The sequence below is a fragment of the Mustela nigripes genome, chromosome 1 (genome assembly GCF_022355385.1).
Source record: "Mustela nigripes isolate SB6536 chromosome 1, MUSNIG.SB6536, whole genome shotgun sequence".
In the NCBI taxonomy this organism is placed as follows: Eukaryota; Metazoa; Chordata; class Mammalia; order Carnivora; family Mustelidae; genus Mustela; species Mustela nigripes.
In genome coordinates this window covers 19,009,350-19,023,522 of record NC_081557.1, presented here as the reverse complement: position 1 = coordinate 19,023,522, position 14,173 = coordinate 19,009,350, and the positions used below count along the sequence as shown (strand labels likewise).

The window sequence follows — 14,173 nt, the reverse complement described above, 5'->3', positions numbered from 1 at the left end:
ATTTTTCCAGCACTAGAGAAAAAACGTGTAGTTGGACTTACTGAAAGATGATATGTTCATATTTTAGCCTTTATGAATGATTTAAGGACTCTTTTGGCCCAATAGTCACAAGAGCTATTCACCAACTATTTCCAGTGTTCTTCCTGTTATGGTTGCATTTCCCTGACCCCTTGAGGTTAGGTAGAGCCCTGGTCCTTAAACTGTGAACACAAGTGAGGTCCATGACATGTGGGAGGAAGCTTTAAGACTCAGGGTAACATTGACACATTCGGTATCTTCTGAATTTGGCACCTGCAGAAATATGGATATGAAGTCTCTCTCAGACTCCCTCAGCAAAGATGGTATACAACAGAGTCCCTGAGGCAACTTGTGATGGGCATTTCACATAACTGAGAAATAAACCCTGGATCAAACCCCAAGATTTGGGAGATAGACCAAGTGATTCACAGGGAAAATTTGGATTACATCCCATTTTTGTCCACTTCACTAACTTTAGGTATGACATGACTCCATTAGATAACTAGGCATTCTGGAAAGTATTCATTTGGACACTGTACTTTTCAGTCCACAGTTTTTCCAGAAGAAACACTTCTGGAAAGACCCCCCTCCCCCACTATGGAACCAATGCTAGTTTAAAATGGGAACTGAAGGAGAGGCAACGACCAAGAGAAATCAGAATGCACATTTATTGATGAGAGATATATACACAAAAGTTAAAACACTTAGTGAAATATTGGATTCACAGATTGCTTCCAGTATATAAAGAATATCCAGTTATTTTACACATGAAATGTTAACAGTAATCAGTCCACATGGTAAGAAAGCTCAAGGTGAAAACGAAAGATCTCAACTACCCCAGAAGTGCTTTGCCAACGAGGCATTGCCTAGTACCATATTGAAGAAATATCCCCAAAATTAGTTGAAATTTTTATCTGTTTTCATTCATTAGTCTTTAAACACATATGTGCTATCAGTGCTCTGGGCTACATGACTTTAGACCAATGGGGATGGTGAAGTTGAGGGAAACAGTTATTCTTATCTTTCATTCTGGACACACAAGAACCTTCTGAAGAAACCTTACCTAAAGGCTGGCTTTTTCTTCAGTAGGGTTTCTACCCGGAATCTGACAGGAGTTAAAGAGGCCACATTTTCCAGGAAAAATGTGTCTGTTCTGCCATCTGTACCCCCTCACTCCAATCACTGGAGAAGCCACTGAAAATTAATGTGCTTTGTGCCCTCATGGGATTGTGCAGGCTTCCCCTCCTTTTTGTGAAAGACAGAGGCACTTGATGTTCCCAACTGTGCACGGCCATTTTCCTCTGTCCTTGGGGAGGAGAAAGGGGGTGATGGGAACTGTCGATGCTACAGCATTCCAGGTAGTGATCATGAGACAGAATGTGTGTTTTAGGAGGCAAGTGGATATTTGCATTAGTTATCTCATCTCCAATCACTCAAAACATGCACACGGAGCCTACAAGGGAGAGGTCATACTTCCTTCACATCTGTGGGATCTGTGCCTCATCAGTTGTCTTTTTGTAACCCTGAAGCTTTATACTGACCATTCTTGGGCCTCTAGTGCTCTTTCTATGGACGTCTGTACAGTTTACTACAAGAACTGTGCTTCTATGGGGTTTTGCCTACATGGCAGTTAGTTAACATGACTCGAGAAACCAAGGGGGACAAGGTTCTTCAGAACCTCTAAGTCATGAGCATCCTGATCAGTATCTGGCAACCAGAGAGGCATACCTTTACCTAAGGACAGGATATGAGCATGTACATAAGCAGGCTAACTTTTTATCTTTCTTGAGTCCAATCCACCAAGCAAAGGAAGGCTGTAGATAAGTGTCCTCATTCTACCCCGACTTAGGCCTAGATCATCAGAAGCTCCGCAACTGTATTTGCCATGCATTGGACAGATGTCTGATGACCTTTCACTAAGAATCATGACACACACCCAACCCTCCCTTGCTCAGAATTGCGTATTTACAAAGATGCTGGATGCCCAGACTTTCACAGAATCATTGGTACAAAGGATTCATAGAGAAGTTCTTCACTGATACGTACTGCTAGATCACATTTAAAAAGAGGAGAAGTGCTTCACTAGTTATCTAAGAGGGAAAAATAGGGTTTTCCAAAACACCCAATCAACATGCCTACCACATTTAGATGAAAAGCTAAAGATAACATTTAAATTAAATTAAAATACATCTATACACCATTTCACTGAAATTACGCATAGTTACCTACATTATAGCTACACAAAGTGCACAGGCACTGTTCTTCATGCACGAACCAAGTGTTACTGTAGACACACAAGAACTTCATGCCTTGAACAGCTCTCTGGACTCGAAAATCACAGATACAATCATTGCCAGTTGAGGGCACTTCTCATCTGTTTGCTGAATGAGGAACAGTTTCAAATACATACCAGAACACTTTCTATGGAATTGACAATCTTCTCTAAACATGGCAAAAATACTAGCGCTACGACCATATCAGAAAGTGTGTTTGGCAGAAGGAAGACCCCCTGGTCTTCGCAGTGGCTATTGATTTGCCTTTTGGGGGAATTACATAGATCATTATTCACCTGAGGACAGAATCTACCTGGGCTCCTTCTAAACTATTTCAGTGTGACTCTAAGCTCCCACCTCCAGCCCCAGTGATTAAGGGTATTGCTTCATAGCTAGTACTAATAACCTTTTTCTTAAAAATATGTGCTCAATTCACATAACAGTGTGACATTTACTAGCAATTTGCTTGGCAAGCATGAACTGCAACAAATCTGTCCCGAGTTGCTTCCTAGCACTCATCCTCAAGCTCTCTACTCAAGGTTTTCCAAAGCCAATTTTGACATACATGGTTGGGGGGAGGCAGGGGAAGATCTGATACAGAAATGATCCCATGCTCATCACCTTATTTTTCGTCTTCTTACTTTGGTGAAATTTGAATGCTTAGCTGGAAAAACAAGGAATTAGCACCATTCCTCAAGTTGAAAAAACTGATTGTTTAAATGCGTATTTTAACCAGCTAAGAGACTGAAGTGATTCCTCGTTCTTTATGGTCATTTTGTTCATTGCGGCGTGAAGGACAAGATTCTTAAATTTTTTGAACGCAGTTATATGCTCAGGAAACAACTGATAGGCTCTGAGTTGCCGTAGAAATGTCTTGTGCTCTAATTAGTTATAATTCTACCTATGTGGTTATATAGAAAATACCATAAGAAAATATCTGTCTGCAAAATTACAGATACGAAATAGATTAATTCAGTCTACACTGAGCTCTCTGTGATTTATGAAGAATAGATACAAACCTATAACATTATTAAAGGCTAAATCAATATTAAACATATAATATCCAGGACTATAAATACATTTCCTCATGCTCTTTATAAATAATAGTAAAGAAGTCCAGGGATTTGTTTAAAAAAGAATGTAACACAGGGCTGGAGGAATTTCGCTGGGTGCGATACTGATCACAGGGCAATGGGTTGTCCCTGGTAACGTCGGTTCTTACCAGGAAGCCAAAATGTATCTGCTGGCAGCAAGATCAAATTAGATTCACAGTTTGCCAGCTCTCTCCTTAAGCCGTAAAAAACAAATAGAAAAACAATATACAAAAATCCTCACAAAAGTAGTCTTTTATATACAAATCTCTAGAGCGACCAGATAATCTGATCTGTGTTGTGCAACATGGGAATGCAATGCTGAGGTTCCCCAGGGGGAGGAGGAAGAAGAGAGGAAGTTAAGGTGATTTATGGAAAGATCTGGATGCCCAAGGTTGAGTTCCTAGTAAGGACAATTACTCTCCTGGAGTAGTAAGTAAGCAACCAGTGGGCCAGCTTTCCGATCACACATCTCAGAGGATTCGCTGCGTGCATGAGAAACCTCAGAGCTGTGCTAGACCAGCTTTCTCGGTGAGTGCGTGCAATTCTCTCCTACCATAGGCAATGGCCATTTCTAGGCAGGCTGAATGGATGCCGTGGAGAGAAGCAGAGCCCCAGAGGGAGCAAGGCCCTGACAGCATCATTCCCGTCTCCACCAGGAATGACAAGGGTCACGGTCAGCTGTTATGTTCCAACACTCACCCAGGGATCGGGGGTGTCTCCGGAGAGACTGGAGACCTGTGATGACCCATGCTCTAAGTCATGTGTTGACTCTGCAAAAGAGTGGGTTCTGTTTCTATAGCAGGGTTTAGTCTCAGCACAAAAGGGCCCTGTGTGACAATCAGAAGGACTTTAAAAATCTCAAAATAGATACTTGGTCTGGAGGTAGGAAGGTGAAGCCAGGCTGGACATAGGGAAAAACAAAACAAACAAATGAACAAAACCATGAGTAATAATTTAATAATAAGTTGAGTGAATCAAGTAAGAATATGAGGGCTTCTCTTGCTTGTCTACAGGTTCTTCCATGGGTCAGTGGAGAATTAGCCTTTGTCTTGCTGCCTTTGCCTCAGGCCTTCTGCACTCGAAGACCAAACAACAAAAACCCTGGCCTAGTCCTTTCTGTCTTACATTTATGTCTTGCTTCCCCAAATCTAAAAAATTGGGCTTCTTTGGCAACCAAGTAAATACCAAACCTATTCCATATTTAGCAGAAGCATGGGCACAGGGCAAGGACAAAAGCAGGGGGCCATTGCAGCCATACCACAAAGTGCAAGAGTGTGTTCCAAAACTGAGCTGGTGGCCAGCACCTTGCAGACAGACCGTGCCTTATATCTACCCTAGAAACCAGCCCAACTCCACTCTTGTAAGATAGAGCTTCTCTAGCTGGGACAGGATGCCCACGATGAAAACAAACCAAGAGGACCATTTGAAAATGAATTCAAATATCCCTGCAGAGAAGGGACTTAGCCCAGGATTAGCCTGTGCTCGGTTATGTGCATCTGCGTGTGGGCAGGGAGGGAAGGTATTAGTGTGTAAGTCTTGCACCAAATCTCCTAAGAGGGTTCAAGTTTATTTGCCAAAGGTTCCCAAAGTCCCATAGTGGGTTGGCAGTTAAGACGGTGTGCAGAAAACTGTGTGCTTTGGGCTCAGAGTGGGTTCTGTTACTACAGCAGGAACATTCTCAGCCCCTGAGGGAGGTGCTACGCTCCCCTTGCCTCCCTGGCAACCGTCTTCTTTGAGCTGAATGGCTACTTCTACTAAGACAGTGAGTGAGGTCAAGGGCCATTTTGTCAAAGGATGTCTGTTTGTATCCCAGAAAACCAAACTACAGATTAACGTGGCCATCTTCCAAGCTTGTTGGAAAACATCAAAGGAAGAGAAAGACTTGAATTTAATATCATCCCAAGGGGACAAAAAAAAAAAAATCCAAATTGATTATTCTGTATTGTGGGCCACTCTGACTTAAAATATAAGCAGGTCATACTTCACAGTAGTAAGCCTCTTATGAAAAAAGAAATTCAAGCAGAAATTGTAATATCATGGATTCTTAGGGCCCCAAGAGGGTTTTAATTGCTTAATCCAACCACTTTGTTTTAAGTATGGGACAGAATGAGGCTTGGGCATCAAGTGACTTGTCTAAGTTACACAGCTCAACATTGGCAGAGTCTAAGTCAAACGGTTGTTGTATCCAATGGCATTATTTCTCATCCTCCCTGTGTCATCATGTGAATTCACTGTGTTCTGCTATGAAATGAGATAATACTCAAAGAAGATTCCTTGTCGTCTTTTCTAGAAACAACCCTTGCCCTAACGCATGCAGTGCTTTACTAATGGTCTCTCAAGCAGCAACAATGACAGGTGGAATGGGAAAGGAGGAGGAAGAGTGGGAACATGGGTTTTCCTTTTGGGAAGACCATGGGCAGCTATAGCATGAGCAGCTTTGGACTCGTTTGACCTAAAGAGAACAATCTGCCTATGGTGTCTGCCCGGGTTGGCACTCGATGGCCCTTATTCTAGATTCCAGCCAGAAAGTACCAGAGATCCTGAGGCCACTCATTTCTGGCAACTAGATTTACAAAACTCTCACTTCAGGATTCCTTCAGCTTATTTGCTTAAACTTACTCTTTTTAGGTTCTCAGAGGGTATATAGAATTAAGTGAAATAAGCTGGTCAGAGACAAATACCATATGACTTCACTCATATGGGGAATTTAAAAAAACAAAACAAAGGAGCAAAGATAAAAAGACAAAATGAAAAAATAGAGCAAACTGCCGGTTGCCAGAGGCAAGGTGGGTGGCAGGGATGGGTGAAGTAGGTGAAGGGGATGAAGAAGACACTTAGCGTGACCCTGATAGTCCAAGTGGGTATTACGACAACTGAAAAAAATCTGCTTGGTCCTTTTGCTTGCCTAGGGATGAATTTATTTGGAGAATAAGAAAGGCAAAAACAGAAACCTAGACAACTGTATGGCCCCAAGAATCAAAGAGCAGGGAAGAAGAGCCACCTCCATTGGGTATAACTGCTGAGCACTTTTGACCATCAAGCCAAGCAAGAGGTACGAAGACCTTCCCATTAAGGGTTTGAACCATAGAAAAATTCTCTCTGAGCATTAGTGTACTTGTTCCGACTTACTGCTGTATTTCATGGGAAACTATAGTACAGATAGATTCCTTGATTCTGACAAAAGTAAAATATTGTCATAGTGTTTGCTTTTGGGAATAAAAGGAAGTGTGGTATTTGCAAAAACATGGAAGGATTGGATTTCCTTTCAGGGAGCAGGTAGATGAGTTACCCAACTCTGAAAGGTTTTCTTGACTAGATACACTTGCAAGTGACATACTTCCCCATGCAAGGTTGGAAGTGGCCTGAGGCCCTCTACTCAGTCATTGGGATTCCTCAGATTTCCTACCGGGAATACATATCCCCATACATTGAATTTCCCCTAAGCCTTTTTCAGTTTCCACAAGTCTGAATCCAAGACTGAGGCATTTGGCACCCTTTCTTTCGGCCAACCAATATTGCAGAGGAGAAGCGAATACTTGTCTTTTACCGGACAAGGTAACTTCTTCAGGCAATAAGACTACAGGCTGTGTTTCCACACCCAGCAGGAAATAAAGAACTGAATCTGATGTCTATGTGGTTCAGATCTTATTACCTGAAGACCTGGACCTCTGTGGTCTAGAAGACTGCCTTGATTTCTTTGATGCTCCGCATGGGAGGCATATTCCCAAAGACCTAAGGTAAAGCCTTAGCGTGAGAGAGAAGCCATTCTTCCTGCTGATTAAATTTGGCTTATTGAACTGTAGTTGGGAATCAAATGGTGGTTCTACTTGGGTTGCTGTGGGCAAAAATTATAAAGGGGAGGATGAAAGTCTGTTTAATTGATTTTTTTCTCAAAATGATTTGGATTCCTAAAAAGAGTGAATGAGTTAGTAACAAAAAATGGTGTTGCCAAAGCCCTGACTTACAGACCTTATGGGATGCAGCGTGTGGATCTGGCCTCCTGTGTCCATATATAACTTATGCATCATCAAATATTAATAGACTGTTATAAGCATTTACAACTGTGGTGAACCTATAAATATAAATCTGTGCACATAACGGAAAGATTATGGGTATCTTATTTAGAAAAGGGTCCTTAGAGGTATACTCTGGATCTGTTTGTCCTGTTTATGGCACTCTTGCTGGCCAAGGGAAGCCCTAGTGGGCATGGCATAAGAAGAATGAACAAGACCTAAAAAAATAGAGATCACAGTCATACGTCAGCTCTACATACATCCTGGATTTTCGGGTTAGTTCTGACTTTAACAGATTATTCATTTGTAATATGATGTGAATTTCCAGATGAAAGTGATTTCCTAAATACATTCTCATGAAATGTATTACAGGTAGTCTAAAACCAGAAAAACATGTTTTGTTAAGCTGTACACCTTGCTTCTTCTGAACACATTGTCCCCTTATATATTTTATAGAATAACTAGGAAGACAAAGCAAAGCAGGAAGACACTGAGGCAGAGTCTTGGGGAGACAATCCCAAGACCACTCTTTTGAGAAACACGTCAGCATTTACAAGTGCTAAGCTGGCCTTAAACAGCAAAACCCACAAACTCCTTGGTGCCTCGTCTAGATCCTTCTCTTCTCTATCACAAAGCTCTTGGGAGCACCACTTAAAGACAATCCATAAGAGTTTCACAGCTAAATCCAGGACCTGTCCTCTTGACCCACAGTATCAGCTCTAAAGGGTGTATTTATTGTCCACTACTGCATTTCACAAGTCCTTGGTGACCCAGTTAACTGTCCATCTAATGAAAATGAAGAAGACCAATGACACTAAAAAGAAAAAAAGGCAAAAAGCTGCTTAATACTGCTCAACGGTGGTCCTTATCCAAAAATAATAAGGGTCTGAGAGACAAAAGCAATCAGAATCTTATGTCTCTCATATGTTCCGAAGGTGTCTGGTTTGGAAGAGAAAAGTCACTAGGAATGGGCAATAAAGGGTCTGTGATGTCTATGTACAACCTATTCTCAGAGCATTTGGACAGTACAACTCTTGATGTGTACCCAGCACCCATCTGCCGGTCTCTGATGACCACCTGACTCCTATATGTAGACCAAGTTTCTACACACTCCTCAAAGTCAGTCAAATGTACTTTATTTCTCAGTGATTCAGGTTCAAGTTCCCAGCAATCTCCCAGAGCCTGCAACCTTAGGAAAATACTGTGAGTTATTCAACAGAAAAGGATAGTAGAGAAACTGACAAGTTTAGTGTGCACAATCCACCACTGGGATTCGTTGGGTGCCTATGGCCTACAAGGCACGGTGCTAATCCCCTTACAGTACTGACTCCTCAAACGTAACAGCCTTGAAGACGCCATCTTGAAGTTGTGAGGAGCCATCGTCTGCTCCCATTTCATGGCTTACGGCCATCTTGACTTTGCCATAGGAATGTCACCTTTCTGGAATTTTGCACGTTTGTTTCCTGTTCCTTGCTACACAGAAGACTGGGAAGCAGATTGACTCTGCTTTCAACTGTGCCCTGTAACTAGATTCAAGTGCTTTGAGAGAATACAAGAGAAAGCTCTCTATGTGCTAGATCATGGACAGTGTTTTGTTTTTATCGAGAGATGGTCTTAAAAGCGGCACAGCCAGCGTAACTGTCCTCTCTACCTGTGAGGAGAGTAGAGTGGTTAGACCTTCTAGGTTAATGAGATTGTGACTGAAATAATTTGCGATTAAAAATGTCTTTTTTTTTTTTTTTTGGTTAGAAATACAAAAAAGAATTTTACAGCTGGAACAAAGAAAGTAAAGCATCGATCAAATCATCTCACTCGATTTCACTCTGCTAGGTGAATGCCAACCGAATTGGAACATTTGACTCTGGTTAAAGTTGACGTTGGCTGTGCTCTCGTTTGTCCACATGCACAGCAGCGCTATGCAGATTACATCCTAATCCATTATCATCATTGAGAGCAAATTACGAGACCTTTGAAATTTCAGTAATGATTTCCCAGGACCGGATAGGGCAGAGCAGAAACTCAGTGGGTTCCATAATTGGCTGCCTTGAAGAGCATGGTTCCTACTACCATTCTCTTTGAAATATTTAATTGAGAGAGTATACAGAAGGTAGATTCTCAGAGTTCCCAAAGACAGGGGTTTGCTTTTAATTAACACATGGACCACCCCTAAGACATTTCAAGAGGATTACGTCTAGAGGCTTCTAACAGAATCTCTTGTGTGTGCCAAAGCAGAAGCAGGGACAACACCTGAAGGAATCACACACTGAGTGTCTGCTCTTTATCCAAAGTCCCCAGGATGCACCACATGCTTTAGTCGTGTCCCCTGGGAAAAGAGGATCTGCAGCTCTACATTTAGAGAGTAAAGGGAAGCTGGCCAGAACGTGTCTTCGATTCAAACGGATTCCTCCAGCAGCCTCCGTTCAGACAATAACACAGGTGAGAAAATGAGGCATTTACAAAGCATCACTTGGCAAAGACACCGCACCGCGCTTATCACTGACTCACGACAGATCCTTGAAGCCTCGGCTAGCAGATTAAGTAAACACAGAAATAGATGCTTTTTTTTTTTTTTCCTTTTTAAGACAGCTTGTTTATATTCTCTTTTTACCATAAGATACGCTGGGGAGTTTGTTCAAAACTTTGCTGAGAGTCATGTCCTTATTTTTCACGTTTCCACGGCTCTTCCTCGACTCCGCCGTCGGCGGACTTTCCGTTGGCTGCCAGAGTCACCTGAAAATAATTATCATCAGCATCCAGCTAACAGGCCGTGAACCAGAAAACCTCCCCCACGGGTTATACGGAGGAGCACCAGATCCAAGCTTCGCTCTACAACCTCATTACTACTTTGAAATGTCATTCTTTCCCAGCAGATTGGGAGCCCATCTTGCTTTTCAAGATGGATTTGTAAATACTGAAAAGTCCACATTGGCCTTGGGGAGTATGGAGGAGCTAGAGAAAATCTGCAGTTTGAAGAATAACTTCCACTCTGATTTTAGGGTTGGGGGCGTGTCAAGCTGCACACAGACCCATCATCTAAGAATGCAGCCCTTAACAAAACAGTGTCCTTGTGCTACTCCATACAACCAGAGAAAACCCCCCAGAACTCGACAGCTAGTTCTACACATGCGTGTGAAAGGTTCAGTCCCAAGGAGGCCAGGTCGGTTTATACGTGCCCAATTGCAAAATCAGAGATCGAGAGGGTCTGGATACCAGATACGCTATCCAGGCTTTAAATGTGAAAAAAGAAAATAAGGGATTAAAAGCCAGAGATCCGTGACAAGTGGACCTAAATGATTTCAACGCAGACATTCCATAATCAGGTATCCCCACCAGCCTGTCTGTATCAGGGCTTCCCTGGCTCTAAGTGAACTGAACCCTTACACCGAACAGGAGGTGTTCCCCTCCGCTTCTAAGTCATTTCCTAGCTTACCTTCTGTCTGTCTGTCCTCAACGTCATGTGCAAACTTAAACCCACGACTGATATTCCACATAATGGAGAGACTGGATTTATGGAAGCATTAGGATATGGAAATATGACAAATGCAGCAATGTTTGAAAGAAATCCGAGCTTCTTCTTACCCGAGTGGAAGTGAAACGCACGCGTTAGAAACACACACAACATGCCAGGGACAGAAAACGAAACCAAGCGTGTGAAGATAAAAGCTGTTCGTTGCGTTCCTCCTCCGAACCCCGGAAGGCCCCCTATATTCCTCTAGAAAGACCATGCAACAAGCCATGACCATCCTACATGCAGTTATTCTGATAAAAGTGTAAAAGTTCATGCACAACTTCAAACTACGGTGACAAAGGCAAGAGTTTGAAAATAGAAGAGGCCAACAGGATGCGACGATGCTTGAAGCGGTTAACATCTTGACCAGAGCTGCAGCAAATTTGTTTCCCCTTCAGTGAACTGTCAAGAAAGACTGCCAGGAACAAACTATCTGCCTGGAGAAAGCGGTCTGTTCACTCTCACCTTGAATGTGCCTAGTTGCCTTTGAGTGATGAACAAGATCAAGAGCTGTCCAGAATCATAGGTCAAGTTCAGGTGCCTCTGGAACACCAGGCAGCACTCAGGGTTGGGCCTGTTATTGTCATCATGGTTGAATACTGGGGCCTGTGTTTCCAAAGTGGCTGGGAGAGCAGCTTTTTGTTTTTTAACATTTCTTTCTTTTTCTGGCTGGGTTCAAAGAAGCTAGGGCACGGGGCGCCTGGGTGGCTCAGTGGGTTAAAGCCTCTGCCTTTGGCTCGGGTCATGATCCCAGGGTCCTGGGATTGAGCCCCGTGTCGAGCTCTCTGCTCTACAGAGAGCTCCCCCCTCCTCCCCCGCCTGCCTCTCTGCCTACTTGTGATCTCTGTCTGTCAAATAAATAAATAAAATCTTAAAAAAAAAAAAAAAAAAAGATGCCAAGAAGCTAGGGCTCCACTCACCAGTCCATCTCATCTCTGTCTCCTTCAGCCACCTGGGTAACAGAAAGCAAGAAGGAGTGGGGGACTGGCGGGAAGCATTGATGTCCCATCTTGTTTAAAAATAGTGAGACAGAGAATGGACCAGAAGGAGGTTTAAGCCTTTACTACAAAATTATACATTCGCTTTGCTGTCCTTCCATGCCCATTTCAGGACTTGGCAGATAATGGACCCCCAATAAACATTTGATGAATGATGAAAATAGAGGAGGTCATAGGAACGAGATGGAGGTGCTAAGCGAAACCCCACAAGGCACACAATAAATACTTGTTAAATTGAGCATAAAGCCATTCCACGGGAATGTGGACCCTTGTTGGCCCAGACTAACATTTTGATGGAGAATAACCCAGCATGTTCATTTAGATGTGGGAAACACTAACATTCCAGGAGAATGGAATATGTGCTTTAGGTACATCTGAATTTCTAATAATTTGAATCATTTTCATTGAGTCAATTAATTTTTGCAGTTGTCTCTTGATGGGCGAGTCCTTCCTTAATTTGAACTAGAGCCTCGGCTCATCCACTCCTGTACCTGATATAGAGGAGAGGAGCAAAAGACTGTTGCTGGTCCATTAGATTTCTGGATCTATGTTACAGTCCAGTTAAGAGAATCACTCCTATGCTACCCTTAATTGTCCAGCAGAAGCCATGGTTTATACTTGGAATGACCCAGAAGGAACCCAGGAAGAAATTAAGTATTAAATGAGATCTTGTCAACAGGAGTCAAAAAAGGATCAGAAATCTGTACAGGGTACAGATTCCCTCAGTTGCTTCCCGGAACCATATTAGTAACCCAGCCCGCAGAGTTGACTCTGCTCACCTGCCAGGGTTTCTCCAAATTTGCTTCACTCTGGTCATGACACTCTGTCTTTGACAATGTCAAGTTAGTTACAATGAAGGCTAGACAGAGCCCATCAAGCTGAAGACTTAGTACCCAGTAGCTTGTGAAAGAGGCCAGAACATCCATGATTCAGGAAAGATAGGGCTGCCACTGTAGGAAACGTGGTTATCTATGAATAATTGTCCTGAAGTATGGTTGTCCTTTACTTGAAATAGCTCCCCCATTCTTGGAGCAAAATGACTGCCAGTTCAAAACTCACCTTCTCACAAAAATAATTAAGGGAAAGATAGTTGTGCAAAGTTGGGTGGGTGTATTTTTGACCAATATGTAATTAATATACAGCAAGAAGGAATAGTTATGCTATGTAAAGTAAGTGATTCTGGGTATTTCTCTTGGTGTTTCATTCAAGGAATAGAATATTTGAAATCCAGCAAAGCTTTAGAAACCACAAATTCTTTGGCAAAATGTTCAAGAAAACCAATCACATTTGTGGAGTCATTGGATTGGGGGAGGGGGCATCAGAATGACTGTTTTACATCACACAGACAAACCAAGCAAGTGATCAGCTCTCCCACTGTAAGACCTGATGATTTCCTGGTATGTTAGACACAGAGTTAGATGATCTGGGACTCACAGAAGCTTGGGTTACATGATCCTTCAGAGAAATAAATGTGACAATAATACATGCAGGGATTTTTTTGCTTGCCTTAGGAAATCGAGCATGCACTATTATATACAGGTCTCAATATCCATGAAGGGGAAAGGTACCTTGCACTCATCTACTATGACAGAGTTGTGTGCAGCATAGACACATTGATTAGAGTTGCTTTCCCTGTGGTTCTTCACGTCATCATAAATGGACTGAGTCTTGGTCATTTCAATATCTTCATGCACTCGATGCTGGGAGTCAATAGTATCCAGCTCAGACTTAGAGAGGTGATAGACAATCCCAGCCCCAAAAGAGTCCCCCACAACATTGACTGAAGTTCTCATCCTGTCCCTGAGAAAAAAGAACAGAAAACATTTAGTGAAGGAGCAGTGACATGGTGGCCAAGAGGCCAAGGTCTAGAACCAGAGAAACCTAGGACTGCTCTGATTTTCCCTTTGTCTGATCTGGGGCAAGTTACTTAATTTTTATAAGCCTTGATTTCCTTGTTGGTTGATTGGAGATGACAATCATACTTCATCAGCTTGTATGAAAATTAAATGAGATCATGTATATAAAGGGTTTAGCAAAATCTCTGATGGATGATTAAAAAAAAAAAACCCAATTGGGGACGCCTGGGTGCCTCAGTTGGTTAAGCAGCTGCCTTCGGCTCAGGTCATGATTCCAGCATCCTGGGATCGAGTCCCACATCGGGCTCCTTGCTCAGAGGGGAGCCTGCTTTTCCCTCTGCCTCTGCCTGCCATTCTGTCTGCCTGTGCTCGCTCTCTCCCCCTCTCTCTCTGATAAATAAATAAAATCTTTA

At 42.6% G+C, this 14,173-nt stretch overlaps 1 protein-coding gene across 7 annotated transcripts in view; it reads right to left on the bottom strand.

Annotated features, from left to right (window-relative positions):
* Window positions 1-668: 668 nt before the first annotated feature.
* Window positions 669-14,173, bottom strand: part of SLC1A2 (solute carrier family 1 member 2) — a 144,772-nt gene continuing 131,267 nt past the window's right edge. For all 7 annotated transcript variants that reach the window (XM_059405731.1, XM_059405722.1, XM_059405750.1 and 4 more), the window contains exons 10-11: window positions 13,473-13,704; window positions 669-10,128 (exon numbers count right to left, since the gene is read on the bottom strand). In XM_059405731.1, coding sequence (XP_059261714.1) covers window positions 10,057-10,128; window positions 13,473-13,704 — 304 coding nt within the window. In that variant the 3' untranslated portion in view covers window positions 669-10,056. The remainder of the gene's footprint in view (window positions 10,129-13,472; window positions 13,705-14,173) is intronic.